We start from the raw sequence: 21,697 nt of genomic DNA on the forward strand, positions 1-21,697 counted from the left end.
AAAGAATGAAATATTTCCATTTGCAGCAACATGGATGGACCTAGAGAATATTATGCTTACTGAAATAAGTCATACAGAGAAAGACAAACACTATATGATATCACTTATATGTGGAATCTAAAAAATAATAAAAATGAATTTATTTACTCACAGACATAGAAAACAAATTTATGGTTACCAAAGGGGAAGGGGTAAATTAGGAGTATGGGATTAACAGATACACACTACTATATATAAAATAGATAAGCAACAAGGATTTACTGTATAGCACAAGGAACTATATTCAATATCTTGTAATAACCTATAATGTAATATAATCTGCAAGAACAAACAACTGAATCACTATACTTCAATTAACTTTTTTTAAAAAATCATCAATTATCCTTATCAGAATACTTGAGCACGAATTGCTTTTGTAGTTGGGGGGAAAATATCTCTAATAAAACTATTTCCATTAAAAATAAAAAAATTTAAAAAAAAAAACTAGGTCAGATCAGTTCACTCTTGTCCTCCAAATATTTCAGGGCTTCTGCTTGTCACAATTAAGTGCACACACCTCACAAGATGATGTCACAGCCCTCTGGTTGCCTCAGCCCATTCTCCCTGCCCACACCCTCCCTGGGCAGCTGCACCTACGCTCCTCAACACACTGGCAGGGAGCACAGCAATGTGCCTTCGTGTACAAGCTGCTCAGCATGGCCTTCCCTGTCATCACAACAACCTCCCAGGCCACTAACCTCTCCCTCCTAGGCCTCTACTAAGGCATCTGCTTCACCCTGTCTTATGCTGGAATTTTAAACTACAAACTCCCTGAAAGCCTTCTGCATCTCTGTATTCCCCACACAACTGAGAATCATTCCTCCAACTCAAAACATATTAAACAGAAGAAGAAAACACTTCTTATATTCAGCTGAGTTTTATCAGTTGAACTATAAAAGAAGATAAGATACAGCTGAAAAAATGGACTGGCATTCCATGGAAGCAATGTAAATAAGCTTTAAAACTAGAGTTTAGGTGTATTTCAAGTTCAAAGCTGAAATACTGGCAAACCACCACTGATCATTTCTCTACAACCTCCCTTTCAAGACGGCGACCTGAGCACAAACAGGGCTTTCCGTGCCACATCAATTCCCCAGAAAGGAAAAAAACTATATGAAAATAAATTAATCCATAATGCTTTTTTAAACGGTGCTAGGTACCACCTAGCGGCAGTTGTACGTAGTGGGTTTTCCCATCCCATATCTTTCTCCAGCTTCCTCCAAGACTCCTTCCGGAGGACGGCAGCCCCTCCTCAGCTCAGTAGGCACCCAGCCTGCAGTTCGCAGGGGGAGCACGTTACCTTTGCATCGGCAATGTCCACAAAGTTGTACTTGTCGGTGAGTCGGAGATAGTGAACGTTGAGAGGAGTGCCCAGAGCTTCCAGTGCCTCAGGGTGGCTGTGCAGATGCTCCAACGCCAGCTGGTAATAGGAAGCCCTGGAAAAAGTTTCTAAGTGGGAAAGAAAATGGTTACTTTTTTTTTTTAATTGAACTTGGTCAGGTATGCTCTCCCTAGAAAGTAAGATGATGTAATTCACGTACAACATGGCAACAGAAACATGAAATTTATGGGTGGAATTATCATTAGGGGCCATCTACTCTGAACTGTCCATTTTTTTTTTTTTTTTTTTTTGTGGTACGCGGGCCTCTCACTCTTGTGGCCTCTCCCGTTGCGGAGCACAGGCTCCGGACGCGCAGGCTCAGCGGCCATGGCTCACGGGCCCAGCCGCTCCGCGGCACGTGGGATCTTCCCAGACCAGAGCACGAACCCGTGTCCCCTGCATCGGCAGGTGGACTCTCAACCACTGCACCACCAGGGAAGCCCTGAACTGTCCATTTTAGAGACTCCAAGACCAAAACATAGGAAGTCAGCATCTGGAGGGATGTGGCAGATGACCTTGAGCAAGGTACTGCACCTTTCTGTGCCTCAATTTCTTCATCTCTTATTTCCTCACCTCATTCGTTGCCTCTCTTCTTCGTCTAAGGGGTCTGATCAGATCTTCTCTCACTTTTCTTTCAGCTCTAAGTCCTCTGGTTCCATGACTTGCTCAAAGTGATACAGCTAATCCAAGGCAGAGCTGGGGCCAGAATCTACGCCTTGACTTCTGAACATTGCTCCTTCCACTAAGAGGAAGGTCCCGATACACAAGCATAAAGTAGACCTCAACAACAACAAAACCCTCAGGCCACGCAACAGGACACGAAAACGCTAACCTGTCAAGTTTATAGATGGATGCCAACATTTCATGTAGATAAAGCTTACCAACTGCTCTCAGCCTCAGGTATCCTTGGCCCAAAGGCTACTAGAACTCCAGGAAGCACCTCCCTGAAAGTGTAAGGTGGGACAAGCTGCCCCATGGAGAGAGCAAAGGACGGTGAGCTTCCCAAGTAAGGTTTTGTGTTCGGCAACAAGACAGACTTCCCTCTGTAGGCCCAACCACAGTAATGGACTGGGAAGGCAGCTTGAGCCTGCAGAGGCCAAGGAGAATGCCCCTCCAGCGCTGCTTCCCAGGAGAGGGGATGCTGCAGGCATGAACGAGGTGCCAGCCCTGAGGAGAAGCAGAGGCTGGCTCCAGATAGTTCATCTTCACTGAGCGATTTCTCAGTATCCCACAAGTTGTGAGATTAATGTTTACAACATCCTCGCACACAGGCACTAATATTACCCCTCATCACATCGATAACTGAGGCCCAGGAAGAAGCCAGAGCCCCCCATAAGGCCACACAGCTAGTCTAGAGCCGGAGTTGGCTGCAGAGCCCACTGGACTATCGCTGTCAGCCAACCCCGGCCTCCTACAGGGGAAAGGCTGCCGGGCCCCTGACCCCAAAGTGTACTCATTCCTGTCAGGTCCTGCCTCCGTCCCTTTGGCAGAGGGGAGGGGCTGCTGGGTTGTTCCGGTCTGAATTATCCCTGGGAATGCTCATCTCCGGCCACCTCCAGACTCGGAGACCTCTGGGCCCGCCCTGAAGGAAGGTAGGGAAGAACGGGTGGAGGGGCCGTGGCCGCTGGCCTGGCTGCGGGTGATCCTCACATCCTGGCAGGAAGTAACGGCGCTGCGGAGTCAGGGTGAGAAGCCAAGCTGGGCGGGCATAAAAGATCCTCAAAGAAAGTCAGTCTAGAGAAAACTACTGCTGCCGCTTCGCAACCAGGAGCCTGGAAATGCCCTTAAATGTCTTGGCTGCTCACAATAAGGCTGCTCACAATAATCGCCGCCTGTCTTTACAAATTCAAATTTGGGTGCAGAGCGCTGGAAGCTGCATCTGCCAGGATTTCGCCGGCCTGGACACTGCTTTTATTTTCTGCTCTTGCCAGAGTCCACTGCGCAAGGTTCCGTCCTCCACTAAATCAACAGCAGAGAATGGCAAGGCAAACAGGCCGAGGACACTTGACAAAGAGCCAGTTTTCCACACCTGTGAACCATCTGGTGTCCCCCTTCCCTCTGTTCTTTCTCTAATCTCAGACATCTTGATGGATCTACTGCATGTGCACTGGAGTGGAAGCCCATCTTGCTTTTTTGAGGCTCCTTATGCAAATGGGTCCTATTCCTTTGATTTGTTCTTGTGGCTCCTGGGAAAACTGGGATTACAGGATAAGAAGGAAGCTAGAGCCAATGGAATGGCGTACTGGCTTCTAAAAATAGTCCTTTCCTTCTTTCTCTAACCTGCTGAAAGCATCTGAAGTATTTCCTTTGATGGAGGAACGGGGGCAAGAGAACTAGGAGGCGGCCCTGCCTCAGGCGCTTCATCGGATACTTACTCTGTATCAGGTAGTACAAGAGGGCGTAGCCCCCGCTAGCCGCCATGCTGGTAAGAAAGATCTGTTTCCCCAGAGGCATTGACATCCTGCTTCCTAGAGACTGAAGAACAAAAGATGTGAATTTATGGTTAGATTCAGGTTCATGCCAAGGGCCGCTGCCTGGATTGGACCCCACAGGGAAAGGAAAGCTGAGGAGGAAGCCAGCAAGGGGGCGAGGCCACCTTCCCCTTTAGAACGCCAGGGCCGGTTCTGGCGCCCAAGCCGAAGTGCCCTCCCAAGGGTGGCCCGCATCCAGGACCCAGGCCATGGGGGCGAGGGCTGAGCACAGAGCCGGCATTCAGCCCTGCTGTCCTGAGGGACAGAACGCAGCCTGTGTGCCAAGTCCCGCATGGCCAGGAAGCACAACCACTTTGTCTCACGCCGGCTGGTAAACAGGAAGCTTATCCTTTTGTTGCAATAGCTGGGCTTGTAAGCCTCCGAATGGGCCGGAGCGGTCTCTGGCTGCTTTCTTTCATATTTTGAAAAACGTCCCACCCCCTGGATGAGGACACTGTGGTCCTGACTTTCAGGCTTCATGAAGAGATGGAGAGGAAGGAGACAGCTCAGCAAATTCAGGGCACCCAACCCAGCCGGCCTAAACTCCCATCCCCTGAAGGCCAAGTGGGACTAGAAGCAGCACGTGGGTCTTGATGGCACCAACTATTCTCCTTCCTGGTGGCCTTTTAACCACCGCTCACACCTAGGCCTTTCTGGAAAGTGTTTGATACCTGGCCATAAAGCAGAGGAGGACACTGGCTTAGATGAGTCACAGTTCCCATGCACGCACGGCCAGACAAATCACATACATGAGCAGACCCTGAGAAGCGAGGAACACGCGGCTCGGCCGACAGGCAGCCTCAACCCGGCTCCAGCTAACCTCACCATGTGAGCCAAGCCTAGGTGGATCTTCCGATCTCTCAAGAGGTCTTTTATGTAAAATTGCCTGAATTCTAAATGTTGACAGCCAATTAAAAAAAATAAAGACCGAACAGAATACGCTTTTGAGTCAGGTTCTCTGTGGGCTTCCAGTTGGCTCTGACCACCCAGGCTGTATCAGGGCATCCTCACCCTAGGTAAGGTAATTCCTCTGCCCTCTTTGCTGACATTTCTCAAAAAAAAATAGAGAATAAAAAAAAAGATTTGGGCAGAGATGGAAATTCCAGGTTTATATAAAGGAAAAGATAACCATAAGTATGTATGTCCCCGTTTGCATAGTTAACCTTAGATTGTACGTGCTTCTTTAGAAACCAAAGCCTCTGATGTGACCTACAGGGGTGGGCAGTGCAGAGCCCGGGATAACGCTAGCGCCTCCACTGGCTGATTCGAGTCAAGGTAAACACATTCTCACTATCTGCTTCTCCACTTTCTAGAACAGGAGAGTAAGAACAACTGCCTACCTATCATTTCTGAAACCTGAAGGGAAGTGGGTCCTGAAGGGAAGAAGGCCTGTTGGAGAAAGTTCCTCGTGGATACTCCTTCTGGGAACTGATCATTAAACACCCCCTCTGACAGGGCTAAAGTCGACCAGTTCTACACAGAAATATCATCAAATCCAGGGTTGAGATAAATCGAATTAAAGAGGGTGAAGTTTCAGATCATCCCTGTATTATTTACTTATATACCGTTTTGTTCAACTAAGAAAAAGGTGCCGAACCCCCAAATCAATGTTCTCCAGCTGCTGTGGGAGTTTCGGCTGTGCTGCAGAGTAGGTAAGAGTATTTCTCAAAGTTGAGGGTCAAGTCAATTGCAGTGATGTGATCTAGGAAAAGTCATTTAGTCTCATAAGGAAAACAAGCAGAGCATCTCCAAAGAATGCATTAGTCAGACCTTGCTTAACCCGAAGGAGAGGCTCAACAGGGTGGGGCAGCGAGCAGGAGTTACGCACGGCTGCCCGCATGGCTGCAGCTGCTAAAGCAAGCATGAGAGACGAGGGAAAAGTCGTCCTACACAATTCAGCGACAAGCCACCCCATCCCCTCACGTGGCCTTGCAGCCACAAGTGAGCACTGAAGACCAGGTGAACCCACAACCATCTGGGGAGCGACGTTCATCTACTGTCTAACTTGAGCACACCCCGGAGGCTTCTGATGCGGAACTTGGCCCCAGAACAGCCATTACCTTTTGCCACTTCGTAGCCCAGCTTCCCTGAAAATCATCAAAGGAAAGTTGCCCTGCAATCAGACAAAAACTTTATATTAAAATCACTTTTTCAGGGACTTGCCTGGTAGCCCAGTGGTTAGGACTCCACGCTGTCACTGCAGAGGGGCCTGGGTTCAATCCCTGGTCTAAGATCCCACAAGCCGCACGGTGCAGCCAAAAAATAAATAAATAAAATCACTTTTTCAAACCCAATTCTTTCTGGTTTCTAGTTTTACACAGCCAAGATTTCTTACCAGTCTAAGCTTTGGAGCATGAAGGAAGTTAAGTTTAAGTTCTGAAAGGAGCCTTATCTATATAGGGCCCTGGTGGTTCCCTCTTACTCTTCTGCCATAGTAGGAAGAAAAAACAAAGCCTGCTGGTTTCCTGTCTGTGTACCGTGCATGTTTTACTGCAGCAACCAGAAAACTGGTGTGGGCGGGAGATGGTGTGGGACCGCAGCACATATAATGGGACCAGTCCACAGACACCGACACAAGATGCTATCCATGTAAGCTGTACTCCAGTGGACTAAAACAGCATCTCAGGGTTAAAAAGAAACAACAGTATATTAAGTGGATATGTAGCCTTTTATGATACTGATAATAGCTAACACTCATATCTCTTGCTATTACATGCGTGGTGATATTCTAAGCACTGCGCATATAAGAGTTCACTGAATTCTCACAACAACCCCATGAAGTAGGAACTATTGTTATCATCCCCATTTTACAGACCAGTAAACTGAGACACAGAAAGGTTAAGTAACACGCCCAGAGTCACACAAGTAACTGTGTAAGTGGCAGACCTGGGATTCAGACCCAGGCAGTCCAGCTCCAGGGCTATGCCCTCACCCACCATTACACACTGACTAAGATATCTGTGATTTCAGAGACACTGAGATGTGAAGAAAAAAAAAATGTCTTGGCATTACAATATATTCATAACGTTCAGTGCAGAAGGCCTTGTCAGGTATGCCTTCCCTGCTATTTTTCCAGACAAAAGCGTGGCAGGTATTTCACACCTTTGCTCTTCCTTTAGCTTATTAGCAAATGGTTGTTGAGGACCTGCCCTGGGTCAGACAGATGGTGCTGGGGATACAGACAATTCACACAAATTCCAACACCGACGAGGCCACGGAGCACAACCGCACAGTCAGGCACACACACCCCTACACACACACACACACACACACACACACGGCACCACTCACAGGGTAAACGGCCTAGACTCACACACTCATTAAGATGGGTTTCCAGCAGTTGGAAGTTGTATAAAGTGCCTTGTTCTAATTTGCACAAAGGCGCCCACGGGCGAGCAGCCCGGTTAGTGTGCCCCCATGTGTGCACCAAGAGAGGAAGCAGCACCCAGGAAGTGGTCGGCCCTGCCTGGAGGGGATCAGCAAAGGTTTCACAGGGGAAACCGACTCAGCAGAAGGAGGTGCAGGGGTAGGAAGAGGGCTTCAGATTTGCAGAACTGACGAGCAGAGGGAGATCAGAGGGGCAGAAACGAGAGCTGCAGGAGAACAGGGAGCAGAAGGGGAGCCACAGGAAACCACAGGGTCTAGAAACAGAGGCGGTTCCTGCTCAGAAAGGCCCTCTACCGTGCACTGCTGGGTCCGCTCTGCAGTGAGTAGCTGCAAGGGGGAGATGGGGGGGGAGGGGGCGGCGCGAGCAGCCAGGCGACTTCTGCGACAACTCAGACCAGCGCAGTAAGACTGGATCAAGAGGGCGGTTTCTTAAAATATTTAGGATTGTTCTTATGTATGTGCTAATTTGTACACCAACTTCTTCCAAAAAGGATGATGGGGCTGACAAGGACATGCGTGTCAGAAGAGATGTAAATAAATGGATGAGGAAATGAAGACAAATGGAAAATAATTTTAAGAAGAGAAACACAGCTGGGGTAAAGTTAGTGTCCTAAATTACACACTGTCACCCACTAGACACTTCCTCAAGGTGGCCATGGATTTGACACTGAGCTTCCTATCTGCTCAGCAGAAAAGGCAGCCTCAGCATCTACAAGGTCCAGAGCATCCATGGAGGAGTACCACACCTGCTAATAACACACCAAGCCTGAGAAAGATCTCTCCCACACATGTTCAGAACGGGAATCTCTCAAGTGGCTGGTGTTACAAACAGCATCCCCAGATTTTTTTTCTTTAAGTTCATAACTTTCAAATGGCTATTTTTTAATAACATTTCAGAATGAAAACCACAATCACAGTCCACGAAAAAAACATAAACAGAATTTTACAAGTGTCCCAAGCAGTGAGGACTCAGTAGGAAGCTCTGCTGGGCTGCCTTGACTCCGTGGAGAGGTAAGGCGGTCGTGATCCACCTCCTCTCCATTTGCCAAAGCGGGTGAAGGGACGGGGGTGGGAGGCGAGAAAGGTGCTCAGTCTCTACTCCTGTTTAACCAGCTTCAGTTTACCTGCTCGTCAGCTAGCTTTTGAATAGAGTGTTCGGCAGGCCCTAATCTCACAGAAAAAATTCAAAAAGGTGCTGTAAAACTAGAGATAGACTTTAGGCTACCTCTAAGAATGTGACATTTTAAAACTAAGCTTTTGATAAGAATTGGAAATATTTAAACTTGATGTGAAAATCTGCTAGAAACTTGAATTCAATTAGTCTACTACACAGCCAATTAAGAAAAGCATTTTTTTTGCTTTACCGTTAACCAAGAGGAAAGGGTCGCGACCCATTTTGAAAATTACGGGGCTGGTTAGCCACAGGAAGATGGAACAAAGTACAGGCAAGGTCTCTCCAGAAAGCAGTCCTAAGTAGCTCTGCTCTGATGTACGAAGGATGACTTCAGCCTCCAAAGGCCAACGGTCTACAAACTTTTTTCACAGTACTGAATCCCTTTCTAGAGCCAAAGGACAATCTGTTAGCTGCGGGAGCTGGCACAGGGCTGGAGGGCCCTCCTGGCTGCCTCCCCTCGAGTCCCCGACCAGATGAAGGAGGTCTACAGAATATCACTAGGGCGATGAACAGAAGCACCCCTGAGGGTTCCAGCCACAGGCAGGATCTGACCTGGGAAGAGTAGAAGCAGTACCGTGGTGCAATCTCAACCTCTGTGCACAGCAGAATCACCTGAGGAGCAGCTCCAGGTCACGAAGCTATTCCACACCAGAGCTATGACATGCATCTGTCTGACACCGGAGGCCCTGGTCTTTCCACTGAGTGATGAAACACACATTACAGACCACAGATTTCAGAACAATCAGCTTCTCATACAAGTGATACGTGCTGTCCAAAAGCCACTCCAAAAGTTCACAGGTGCCACTGTATCCCCAAGTCATAATTTCAGGGGTCAAGACAGAACAAAGAGACATAAAATCCACTCAGGAGGAGAAGGAGAGACAGGTCTTCCCCATGTGTCGAACGACACTGGCCCTCAGGTACTGCCACTCTGAAGGACTACACACCCTTCCAGCCTTTATGAAATGAAACCGTGACGGGAAGGGAGGGCGGAGGAGGGGAGGGAATCAGGCTTCAGGAAACAGACATGCAAACATTAAGGCAGTTAGAATTAAAATCAGAGTGAAAGAATAAGGAAGGAATAAAGCCAAAAAGACCGAGAGGCAAAAACAGAATTTAAGAAGTAGGAATAGCAAAAAAGAAATAAAACAGGGCTAAACTTTCAAAGAATGAAATGTATTATATTTGAGATAAGGGAGACAAAAAAGGCTAATAACAAAACCCAAAAGTATAACAGCATGCAAGTAAATGTGATAAAAGATTTTTTTAAAAACTAAAAGAACGTAAATATTCTCACCAAAAATAAATAAATAAATAAATAAATAAATGTTAAGGGATGGATTTGTTAACTAACTCGTTAGAGGGAAACCTTTCACAGTGTTTATGCTATGTGTATCAAATCACCACAGTTGTATACTTTAAATATCTTACAATTTGGGCTTTCCTGGTGGCGCAGTGGTTGAGAGTCCGCCTGCCGATGCAGGGGACACGGGTCCGTGCCCCGGTCCGGGAAGATCCCACATGCCACGGAGCGGCTGGGCCCGTGAGCCATGGCTGCTGAGCCTGCGCGTCCGGAGCCTGTGCTCCGCAACGGGAGAGGCCACGACAGTGAGAGGCCCGCGTAACGAAAAAAAAAAAAATCTTACAATTTTATTTGTCAATTATATCTCAGTAAAAATGAAAAAAAAAGAGGTGATTATGTTAAAATGAGGCCAGTAGGGTAGAGCTCTAATCCATTATGACTGGTGTCCTCATATGAAGAGGAAGAGACGCCAGGGATGCAGGTGCACAGAGAAAACCATGGGAAGAAGGAGACCACCTGCAAGCCAAGGAGAGACGCCTCAGAAGAAACCAACCTGCCAACACCCTGGTCTCCAACTCCCAGTCTCCAGAACTGTGAGAAAATAAATTTCTGTTGTTGAAGCCCCTTCCCCAAAATTAAAAGACTAAGAAGGTAAGCATTTAAAAAATTAAGCATAGAAACATTAGTGCCAGCTTACCAGTTTTGGCTCTGGAGTCTTAGAATAACCGAAGGCTTCTAGAGGAATAAGCTCTATTCAGAATTCAGGATAATCACAGGCAAGCACCCTGGCACGAGTCAACTTACCCCCTTGGTTAAGCTGAGTTAAGAACGTTGAGGGCAGGTGGTGGTGGTGGGATGAACTGGGAGATTGGGATTGACATGTATACACTAATATGTATAAAACACATAACTAATAAGAACCTGCTGTATAAAAAATAAATAAAGTAAAATTTAAAAAATATAGTTTAAAATAAAGCAGTTAATTGTAAACAAACAAACAAACAAAAACACCTACAAAGACACACACAAGAGGAGACAGAAAGTAGAGCCTACTTTGAACAATAACAATTTACTCAAATCTGGGAGAAATTTCCACTAATTACAGTGTGAATGAAGACAGAGACACACTCCAGTGGCCAACTGCAGCCCCGCCTCTGAAGGGTAAGAGCACAGCTGCCAGGAAGTGCATGGGAAGAGGGTGCAGCGGCCCTTCGCCTCTCTCCACCCCTAGCCCAAAGTTCCTGGGTTTGTAGCAATCAGGAAACAGGCAGCCAGCCCCAGAGTGGGTGAGTCCTCACAGCCACTCTCCCTACCCCATCCGGAAGTTCTTTTTCTATATCCATTCCGAGATTACAATCCTAATCAGTACAACCCCACAGTAAGTAGACACAGGACTGGCAGTGGCAACAATTCACTCCAAGAAATAAAATAATATGGAAAAGAGCACTGATCTAGACACATAATTAGTTACTGAAAGACACTGCCTGTACGAACCAAGTACAACAGGAATAAAGAGACATCATGCTAAGAAGGAAAAGGGAAAAACTCAGGTAAGGAGATTTCAAGGAAACTTGAAAATGCAACGGCAGACCTGACATTAGCATTGGAGAAAAACAGCAGAATTAACATGGCAGAAAAGCTGAATTCATAATGAGGAAGTTACATTCAAGACGTTTTCCCATAATGTGGAATGAAAGAGCAAAAATAGAGAAAATGACAAATGTGAATTTTATAGAATTAAGATCTACCAAACCTGATCATTGTAATTGCTGTTAAATGGAAGAAGAGACAAAACAAAATTATACTAGAAGAAAACTTGACAGAGTTGAAAAAAGACAAAACTGCAGACACACAGTGTTCCAGATCCATTTGCCATCCCTCACTGGCAAAAACTTTACATCACATGAAAAAAAAAAAAAAAAGAAGAATCCAGTGCCCTAAAAAGGTATACCCATAAAGGATAATGAACTCCCAAAGACAATGGAATAATAACAATGAAGTCCTGAGAAGCACAGAATGTGATCCCCAAACACCGTACCCGGGACTTCCCTGGCAGTCCAGTGGTTAGGAGTTGGTGCTTCCACTGCCGGGGACCGGGGTTCGATCCCTGGTCGGGGAACTGAGATCCCTCAAGCCCCCTCCCCACCCCCCAAAAAAAACCAAAACAACTCTATAACCAATCAAACTGTGCAAAGACAGAGGAAGGCATTATAAATTTGGAAAGAACTCAGGTATTATATAATCTACATAGCCTTCCTGAAACATTAGTTAAGATATACTACATTTCATCAAAAGACAAATCCAAACTCCCTAGAAATAATGGTATATTATAACTGACAGCATGCACTGAGACCAATTAAATTAATTAGATCTAAATAATTATTGTTTATACAGTTACAAAATGAATGAAAACATCTAAAACTTTTTAAAAGAAATAAATTTATAATATGGCCTAAAATTCCACATAATAAATATAAAATATAAGTAAAATCATGCTGAAGGCCTCATTAAAAGTACTATTATTTTCCTTGATGTTGATGGAGAAATTAATAGAATTAAAAGCATGATGCAAATTCACTACAGGAAATAAAAGCCTTAGCCATAGGAACAATATCACATCAATTAAAATAACAAACGTGAAGGATTTAGACTCTCATATTGTGGTAGGTAGGTTCCCAATTTGTCCCTCAGTGAACCACACCTCCTGGTGTTTACATCCTCTCACATGAACCTGGGCTGGCACTAGGACTCATTTCAGCCAACAGAATGAGGCCAAACTGATGCTGCGGCAGTTCCATGCCTCAGCTTGAAGGAGGCCTGGCCTTCCACTAGCACTCCTGGGAGTTCCAAGCTGTCATCTAAGAAGTGTGGTTACCCTGCCCTGCTATAGAGATCACATAAAAAGAGTAAGTGAAGAGGCCACTTGGTAAGGGAGAGGACTGAGACTAGATGATAGATAGATAGTAGACAGACAGACACACATGCCCCACGGTTCCAAGATCCCAGTTGAGCCCAGCCATCCTTCATGGACATTCCAGTCTAAGTGAACCACCAGATGACTACAGTACCAGCAGAATAACCATGGAACAGAAGACCCATCCAGCTGTTCCAAGCATACATCTTGAGACTTAACAAGTTTAAAGCCACTAAGTTTTGAGATGGTTTGTTATGCAGCAATAGAAAACCAAAACATCTTTTAAAAGCTTTTCGAGGGACTCACCTGGTGGCCCAGTGGTTAAGAATCTGCCTGCCAATGCAGGGAACAGGGGTTCAAGCCCTGGTCTGGGAAGACCCCACATGCTGCAGGGCAACTAAGCCCGTGTGCCACAACTACTGAGCCTGTGCTCTAAAGCCTGCACGCCACAACTACTGAAGCCCATGCGCCTAGAGCCCGTGCTCCGCAACAAGAGAAGCCACTGCAACGAGAAGCCTGCGCACTGCAATGAAGGGTAGCCCCCGCTCACCACAACTAGAGATAGCCCGCGTGCAGCAACAAAGACCCAACGCAGCCATAAATAAATAAATAAATAAATAAATAAATAAATAAATAAATAGCTTTTCTAAACGGATTTTTTTAAAAAACAACTCATTCAAATATACGTCACTTTTAAGAGCAAAAGTTTAAAAGGCAATTAAAGGCTTAAAAATGGAAGACTTGGCATATTCATACAAGAACAAAGCAGAGTGGAAATATTCAAAGAGTAGACTTCAAGGCAAAAAGCATTAATTAGGATAAAAACAGACAAAAATATAATAGTTATAAAAATCAATGGCAAACAACATAACACTAAAATATACAGCCAAAAACAACTAAAGAAAAAATATTTTTAAAAAATTGGAAACAACCACAGTAGGAGACCAACATATCATTTTCCACCTTTTACAAATCCAGTCAACAAAAAGCAATCAAGAACAGGGAATTTGCGGGGCTTCCCTGGTGGCACAGTGGTTGAGAATCTGTCTGCTAATGCAGGGGACACGGGTTTGAGCCCTGGTCTGGAAAGATCCCACATGCCGCGGAGCAACTAGGCCCGTGAGCCACAGCTACTGAGCCTGCGCGTCTGGAGCCTGTGCTCCACAACAAGAGAGGCCGCGATAGAGGCCCGCGCACCGCGATGAAGAGTGGCCCCCCGCTTACCACAACTAGAGAAAGCCCTCGCACAGAAACAAAGACCCAACACAGCAAAAATAAATTAATAAACTCCTACCCCCAACATCTTAAAAAAAAAAAAAAAAAAAACAGGGAATTTGCATAATTTTTTTTAACCTTGCAAGATTCAACGTGTGTGTGTGTATATGTATGTATGCGTCTATACATATTTGAACACAGTGAGATTTTCCAGTGTCTATCAGGCAGCATTCATCCCATAAGGCTTTGTAAACATTCTCCTGTTCTCACCACCCAATCCTGTGACTACTTCCTGGAGAATAAATCTGTACATCTCTTGAGAGGGTAAAGCAAGTGTAGATCAGTAATTATGTATCTTAAACCAATTAATCTGAACCACTGTGGAAATTCATCTCATACTACTACAAGTGGCTATCATCCTTAATTTTGAAGATTAAAATGGTAAAATTTTGACAGAGTTTTAAATAAGATGGGAGAACTTAAATCAGCTTAATGCCATTTTCAGTAAGACTAAAACAAACTAAAAACGTTAACAGTTGTTATCCATTCAGTCAACAAATATTTGCCAACTGCATCCAAAATACCAGGCACCATGTTGTGCACTGGAAATACAGAAGCGAACAAGACAGTTAGTTGTTCATGGATTTTACACTGTAGTGGGAGGAGACAAACAATAAACAATAAGACTGTTTTAGTTAGTGATAAATACTTTGGAAAAAATAGAGTGTTCAGAGAATGAGAAGACAAGCCACAGACCAGGAGAAAATACTTGCAAAAGACGTATCTGATAAAGGACTTTTATCCAAAATATACAAAGAACTCATAAAACTCAATAAGAACACAATAAGAAAATGAATCACCTAATTAAAAATGGGCAAAAAATGTGAACAAACAGTTCAACAAAGACATAAAGATGACAGAAGCATATGACAAGATACTCAATGTCAAATGTTATTAGGAAATTACAAATTAAAACAACAATGAGATACCATTAGGCACCTATCAGAACTGCTGAAATCCAAAACACTGACAACACTAAATGCTGGACGTGGAGCAACCACTGCCGGTGGGAGCGTACATCCACTCTGGAGGACGATTTTGCAGTTGCTTACAAAACTAACCTACTCACCTACTTACATACATACATACATACATACATGTGACATGCTAGAAAGTGAAAGGGGGAAAGAGCAGCTTTAGCTGTGGAGTGAGGGAAGGCCTCCCTGCCAAGATCTGAGTTGAGACTGAAGGAGTAATCTGAAGACCCAGGGAAGGGCAAGTAAACCAGGCTAAGGCCCTAAAGCAGCCACCGGCTTGGTCTGTTCAAGCAGCAGAAAGCAGGCTAGTGTGGTAAATGAGGGCAGGCAGGGTCTTCACCACACAGATCTTTATAGGGTATGGTGCTGAGTTTGAATTTAATTCCAGGTATAAGGAGAAACTGCTGAAGATTTCAATCAGGGGATGACATGCTCTGGCTTGGTTTTTTGTTTTTGGGGTTTTTGTTTGTTTCTCTAGAAAGGGCAAGAAGGAAGCAGGAGGTCCAGTTAACAGTCTTCTGTGGTGGTCCACACCAAAGGTGGTGGCAGTGGACTAGCTGGTAGCGGTGGAGATGCAAAGAAGTGAACAGGTGTCCAAGGTGAAGCACAGTAACAAGGCCGAAGGACAAGGCGCGCAGCAGAGTGATTTCACAGAACTGATCATTGTCCTCAAACCTCCTCACAGATATTGAGCATTCAAAACTACAGTGCAGTTAGAATTTAGAAATGATAAAAGAGTCTTGTAGAATAAGCTTTAAATAGTAAACTAGGATTTCTAAATCTCATGATGTCTCATCTGTTTGAACAAAATACGTTTCAAGGCCATTCTCTTAAAGATGTGAAAACACAGCAACAAGATATTCAGTATTTTCTGGCATCCAAGACTTCATATAATAGACTCTAATTCGTAACTATTTTGCAAGTGAGTATGAGTAAGGCAAACCCTATTAAACATTTACTTCAGCATTTCTACTGAAAGCCTCCATTTTAGAAAAAGAATTTAGAAAAGTAAAACAATTCGGTATCAGAGATTAGATTTAGAATCTGGGAGGCTTGTGGTTGACTCTACTATCCATGAAACCCTCCCTTTATTTGACTCAACCCTCTACCTATTTTCCTTTCGCCTCTCTGGCCACTCCTCTTAAGTTCCTTACTGCAATCTGTAGTCCTCTACCTGTCCTATATTCTCCCTTATTCTATGTTACGGGCTGAACTGCCTCCCCCTCCACCCACCACAAAATTCATACGTTGAAGCCCTAATACCCAGTATCTCAGAATGTAATTGTATTTGAAAATAAGGTCTTTAAAGAGGTAATTAAGTTACAGTGAGGTCTTTAGGGTTGGCCCTAATCCAATTATGACTGGTGTCCTTATAAGAGGAAATTTGTACAGAGACATGTGGGCAAACAGAGAAAGGACCACGTGAAGACAAAGGGAGAAGATGGCCATCTTCAAGCAAAGGAGAGAGGTCTCAGAAGAAACAAAAATTGATGACACCTCTAGAATTGTGAGGAAATAAGTTTCTGTTGTTTAAGCCACCCGGTCTGTTGTACTTTGTCGTGACAGCCATAGCAAACTAATACACATTATGTCCCCACTTCCACCCCCAACTTCTGTCCCCGTCCCAATCTTCACCTAAGATCTTATTCAATGACTCGAATTTGGGTCTACTAAGATGATTCCCAAATCTCTGTATCTAGGCCAGGCATCCCTTCCGTGCTTAAACTAAACCTCTATTAAACACTTACACATATCCCCAAGTGAGCTCCTTCCACTACCTTCCCCTCCGCTGTGCCAGCTCTCCCCTTCCTGCATTCCCTACTGCGGTGGATAGAACCAATCCAGGTGCCTAAGTAAGGTACCTGGGAGTCATCGCCATAAAAACAAAAATAGCTACCACATAATTACTAAACATGTGAGAGCTTTACATGCATCTCCACAAAGAAACGAGAACTCTCATATACTGCTGCTGGAGTATCAGTTAGTAAAAGCACCATAAACTACTGTTTGACAATATCTATTAAAGTGTACACATACATACCCAATAACGCAGAAATCCCACTCCAAGATATATAGAAAAACATACATACGTACATACATCAAAAAGCACACAGATGTTCCTAGCCATGTTATTTATAATAGGCCCCAAATAAGAATATCCTCAATAACGGAATGGAGAACAAAACAACTGTTGTATGTTCACACAATGACACACAGTACAACAATGAAAGTGAACAAGTGAGAATAAACCTTAGAAACACCATATTGGGCAAGAGAAGTCTGGATCCCAAATATTGCACACTGAATAATTCTCTGTGCATATTTTTCCTCCCCAAAGGTGGGGGGGGGCAGGTAAAAAACACACAACACAGAATGTCATCACCAATAAGGCAGAGTAAGAGACCCCAGCCTCCATCTCCCAAAAAAGAACAATCAGACAACTATCCGTGAATGGAAATCGCTCCTGGAGAGCTCAGGAATCCACTTAAGGAGCATCCGCAACATAGTGGATGAAAAAGCCTGAGGATAACTGCACAAAAAAGGTAAGAAGAAAGTTTGACTTTGCCTTCACCAGCCCATCCCCCAGGCCAGCACTGCTCAGTGCCAAGAGGGAACTCCCCCATGCGAGACAGTTCTCCTTGCCAGGAAAAGGAAAGGTGAGTGACTAGCTTCCCCAGCCTTTCAGGGCATGGCACACAGGACCTGCTGCAGTTTCACCCCAGCAGAGACAAGCAAAGCTGACACGTATGGAGAGAGCTCGGAACAGGAAGAAGGGCCGGGGCTACCAATATCAGCCATGTGGCAGGAGTAACACAGTTCCCAGTGGCCTGCTCTGCAGAGGATCCCAGCAGCTTTCACCAACAACAGGCCCGGTGGACACTGCAGAACTGGCAGCCTTCATCACTGAGGACCTCACTGCGCACCCCAGCAGACTGCTCCATAGAGGACCCCAGTAGGTTTCACAGCTGAAGAAACCAAAAGGCAGCACAGCCTGCTGTAGACCCCCTGCAGATTTCACCACTGAGATTTTCACGCACAGGTTTTCACTTTGACAACAGGGCTGGAGTCCCTCCCCATTCCTTCCCCACGACTTCCCGCTTGAGCCCAGGATCCTCACCTGCAGCCAACTCAGGCTGTTGCAGCTGCGTGCAAGCAAGACACCAGCCTAGGCCCCTGCAGCTGACCCTCCCCGATGCGCCTGCCCCTATGGCCCTTGCAGCCACACGTGTGCACACCAACAGCTAAGGCCCACATAAGACTCTGACTCTTGTCACTGGTCTGCACAGCTGCACATGCTGGCAGCCAGCCCCTGCAGGCCACTGGCGCCAACTCCCATCACAGGCCTCCAACGCCATGCACATGCCTGCGGCAAGCCCCTGAAGCCACACAAGTGTATGGTGACAGCCCAGGTCCCCAAAGCTGCTCAGGCACCCAGAGCAAGCCCCAACTCCTGTCACTGGCCTGCACCTCACATGTGCCCAAGAGAGTCCCAGCAGCCACACCTCTATGCTCACCAGCCTTGATTCCAGATACCGGCTCCAAAACCATGCATGCCCCATGGCTAGCTCCTACAGACTCACAAGTCAGCTCTAACAGCCAGGTCTCCTAGAGTTGGCCCCTGACCCTGCTACCGAACCTCTGACCTTGCCACTGCACATGTATCTGCAGCCAATCCCGCCCACACAGGCACCTGCAGCAGCCCTCGCAGCCAAGCACGTGGCACCAACTCTGGCCACCGCCACTGCCTGTCCTGGTACGTAGCTGCTGGACCTACAGACACTGCTGAGGACCTCAAGAGCCCTTGCAGACACTGTGGACTGCCTCTGGCTCTCACCAAGGATCACACAGTTGTCGGTGCAGTGGATTCCTGCTGCTTGAACTGCCAAGATACCATGCGCCCATGGGGCCTGTAGATGCCACACGCCCGTACACTTGGCACCCTGCACCACTAGACCCAGGTTGACAGCGCAATCCAGTGGGCCCCCACCTGCAGCTGAAGGTCTTTCCTTAGTGAAGTCAGTCCATAAAGTCTAGAAGTGACTGCTTCTTCAAATACACAGATACCTACAGCAACCAGAAAGAAACAAGGAAAAATGACACCACAAAAAATTCAGTAAACTTCCAGTAACTGACCTCCCCCCAAAACGGAGATAGACGAACTGCCTGACAAAGGATTCAAAAAACTGTTATAAAGATGGTCAGAGAGCTACAAGAGAACACAGATAAACAATTTAATGAAATCAGGAAAACAATACAAGAACAAAATGAGACGTATAACAAAAAGATAGAAAACATAAGAAAGTACCAAACAAATTTTGGAGCTGAAGGATACAATCACTGAACTGAAGAATTCAACAGAGAGCTTCAACAACAGACTAGATCAAAAAGAAAAAAGAATCAATGAACTCAAGGACAAGTCATTTGAAATTATCCAATCAGAGAAACAAAAAGAAGAATGAATGAAAAGGAATGAAGAAAGCCTACAGAACTTATGGGACACCATTAGAAGAAATAAACAAGGCATTATGGGAGTCCCAGAAGAAGAGACAGAGAAAGGGCAGAAAGCTTGTTTAAAGAAATAGTGGCAGAGAACTGCCCAAAATGGGGAGAGATTTGGACATCTAAGTTCTTGAAGCTCATAGATCTCTGAACAATTCAATCCAAAGATAACTTCTCCAGGACACATTATAACTTTCAAACTTAAGAGACAGAAAACCTCAAGAGCAGCAAGAGAAGCTTGTCACTTACAAGGGAACCCTCCTCACACTATCAGTGGCCTTCTAAGCAGAAACCTTACAGGCTGGGAGAAAGCAGGATGATATAATCAAAGTGCTGAAAGAAAACAATGCCAACCAAGAATCCGTTATCTAGCAAAGTGGTCCTTAAGAAATGAAGGAGAGAGAAAAAGGTTCCCAGACAAAAAAAAAAAAAAAGGCTGAGGGAGTTATCACTAGACCTGCCTTAGCAAAAATGTTAAAAGATCTTCAAGCTAAAAAGTAAGTACACTAAATAGTAACATGAAAACATATGAAAATATGAAAGTTAAGTAGTCAAATTCAGAAAACTCCAACATAGTGGTATGTTAATCACTTAACTCTAGTATAAAGGTTAAAGGACAGAAGTACTATAGTTACGACAATTTGTTAATGGATATACGGTATGATAAGATATAAGTTGTGACCAAAAAAACCCTATAAAATGTAGGGAGAGTAAAAGGGTAGAGTTTTTTGGTATGTGATTGAAATTAAATTGCAGTAACTTTAAAGTAGACTGTTATATCTACAAGATGTATTATGAAAGTCTTGTGGAAATCACAAATCAAAAACCTACATACATACACAAAAGATTTTTTTCTCTTCTTAAAAAAGGGAGCCAAAGTGTGCCACCATGGAAAATAATCAATTGACAAAGGAAGAGAGCAAGAGAGGAAGATAACAATAAACACCTATATTTTTTTTAAAAGATCTCAAATAAACAACCTAACTTTATATTTCAGGGAATTACAAAAAGAAGAACAAACTAAGTTCAATGTTAGCAGAAGGGAGAAAAGAGCAAAGATCGGAAAAGAAATGGATGAAACTGAGACCAGGAAAAAAATAGAAAGGCTCAACAAAATTATGAGGTGGTTTCTTGAAAAGATAAACAAAACTGACAAACTTTTAGCTAGACTAAAAAAAAAAGGGAGAGCAAGAAGACTCTAAATAAAATTAGAAATGAAAGAGGAAACATTACATTGATACTACAGAAATACAGAGGATCATAAAGATTACTATGAACAATTATATGCCAAAAAACTAGATAACCTAGAAGAAATAGAAGTTCCTAGAAACATACATCTACCAAGAATGAATCAGGAAGAAAGAAAAAACCTGAACAGACCCATGAGTAAAGAGATTACCCATAAGTAATCAGAAACCTCCCAACACAGAAAACCCCAGGACCAGACCACTTCACTGGCAAATTCTATCAAATATCTAAAGAAAAATGAATGCCACTCTTTCTCAAATTCTTCTGAAAAGTTTAAGAGGATGGAGAATATCGAAACTCATTCCACCAGGCCAGCATCCCCCCGATTCCAAAATCTGATAGTGACACTACAAAAAAAGAAAACTAAAGACCAATATCCCTGATGAATAGAGATGTAAAAATTCTTTTTTTTTTTTTAAGAATAACTGTTTCATTGATTTCCTCTTGAAGGTAAATGATTTCTTTTTTTTTTTTTATAATAGTGTTTATTTTTACTTGTTGACAGTTTGCTTTATTTATTTATTTATTTTTGGCTGTGTTGGGTCTTCGTTTCTGTGCGAGGGCTTTCTCTAGTTGTGGAGAGTGGGGGCCACTCTTCATCGCGGTGCGCGGGCCTCTCACTATCGCGGCCTCTCTTGTTGCGGAGCACAGGCTCCAGACGCGCAGGCTCAGTAATTTTGGCTCACGGGCCCAGTCGCTCTGCGGCATGTGGGATCCTCCCAGACCAGGGCACGAACCCATGTCCCCTGCATCGGCAGGCAGACTCTCAACCACTGCGCCACCAGGGAAGCCCCGAGATGTAAAAATTCTTAACAAAATATTAGCAAATTGAATTTAAGAACATATTTTAAAAGGATTATATACCATGACTAACTGGGATTTATTCCTGGGATGCAAGGATGGTTCACCATTCACAAATCAATAAATGTAATAAATCACATTAATAGATAATCATAGGATCATCTCAACAGATGCAGAAAAAGCATTTGACAAAACATGACACCCTTTCATGATAAACACCCTCAGCA

The 21,697-nt window shown here is 44.5% G+C and overlaps 1 protein-coding gene across 1 annotated transcript in view; it reads right to left on the reverse strand.

Moving 5' to 3' along the window:
* Positions 1-21,697, reverse strand: part of COA1 (cytochrome c oxidase assembly factor 1) — a gene marked incomplete at its 3' end in the record, with an annotated part of 90,539 nt that overhangs the window by 4,593 nt on the left and 64,249 nt on the right. Inside the window, 3 exon segments of the mRNA XM_082631720.1 lie at positions 1,340-1,488; positions 3,796-3,895; positions 5,952-6,004. Coding sequence (XP_082487846.1) covers positions 1,340-1,488; positions 3,796-3,880 — 234 coding nt within the window. The 5' untranslated portion in view covers positions 3,881-3,895; positions 5,952-6,004.

The sequence above is a fragment of the Mesoplodon mirus genome (genome assembly GCF_964341445.2).
Source record: "Mesoplodon mirus genome assembly, chromosome: 9".
Taxonomy (NCBI): Eukaryota; Metazoa; Chordata; class Mammalia; order Artiodactyla; family Ziphiidae; genus Mesoplodon; species Mesoplodon mirus.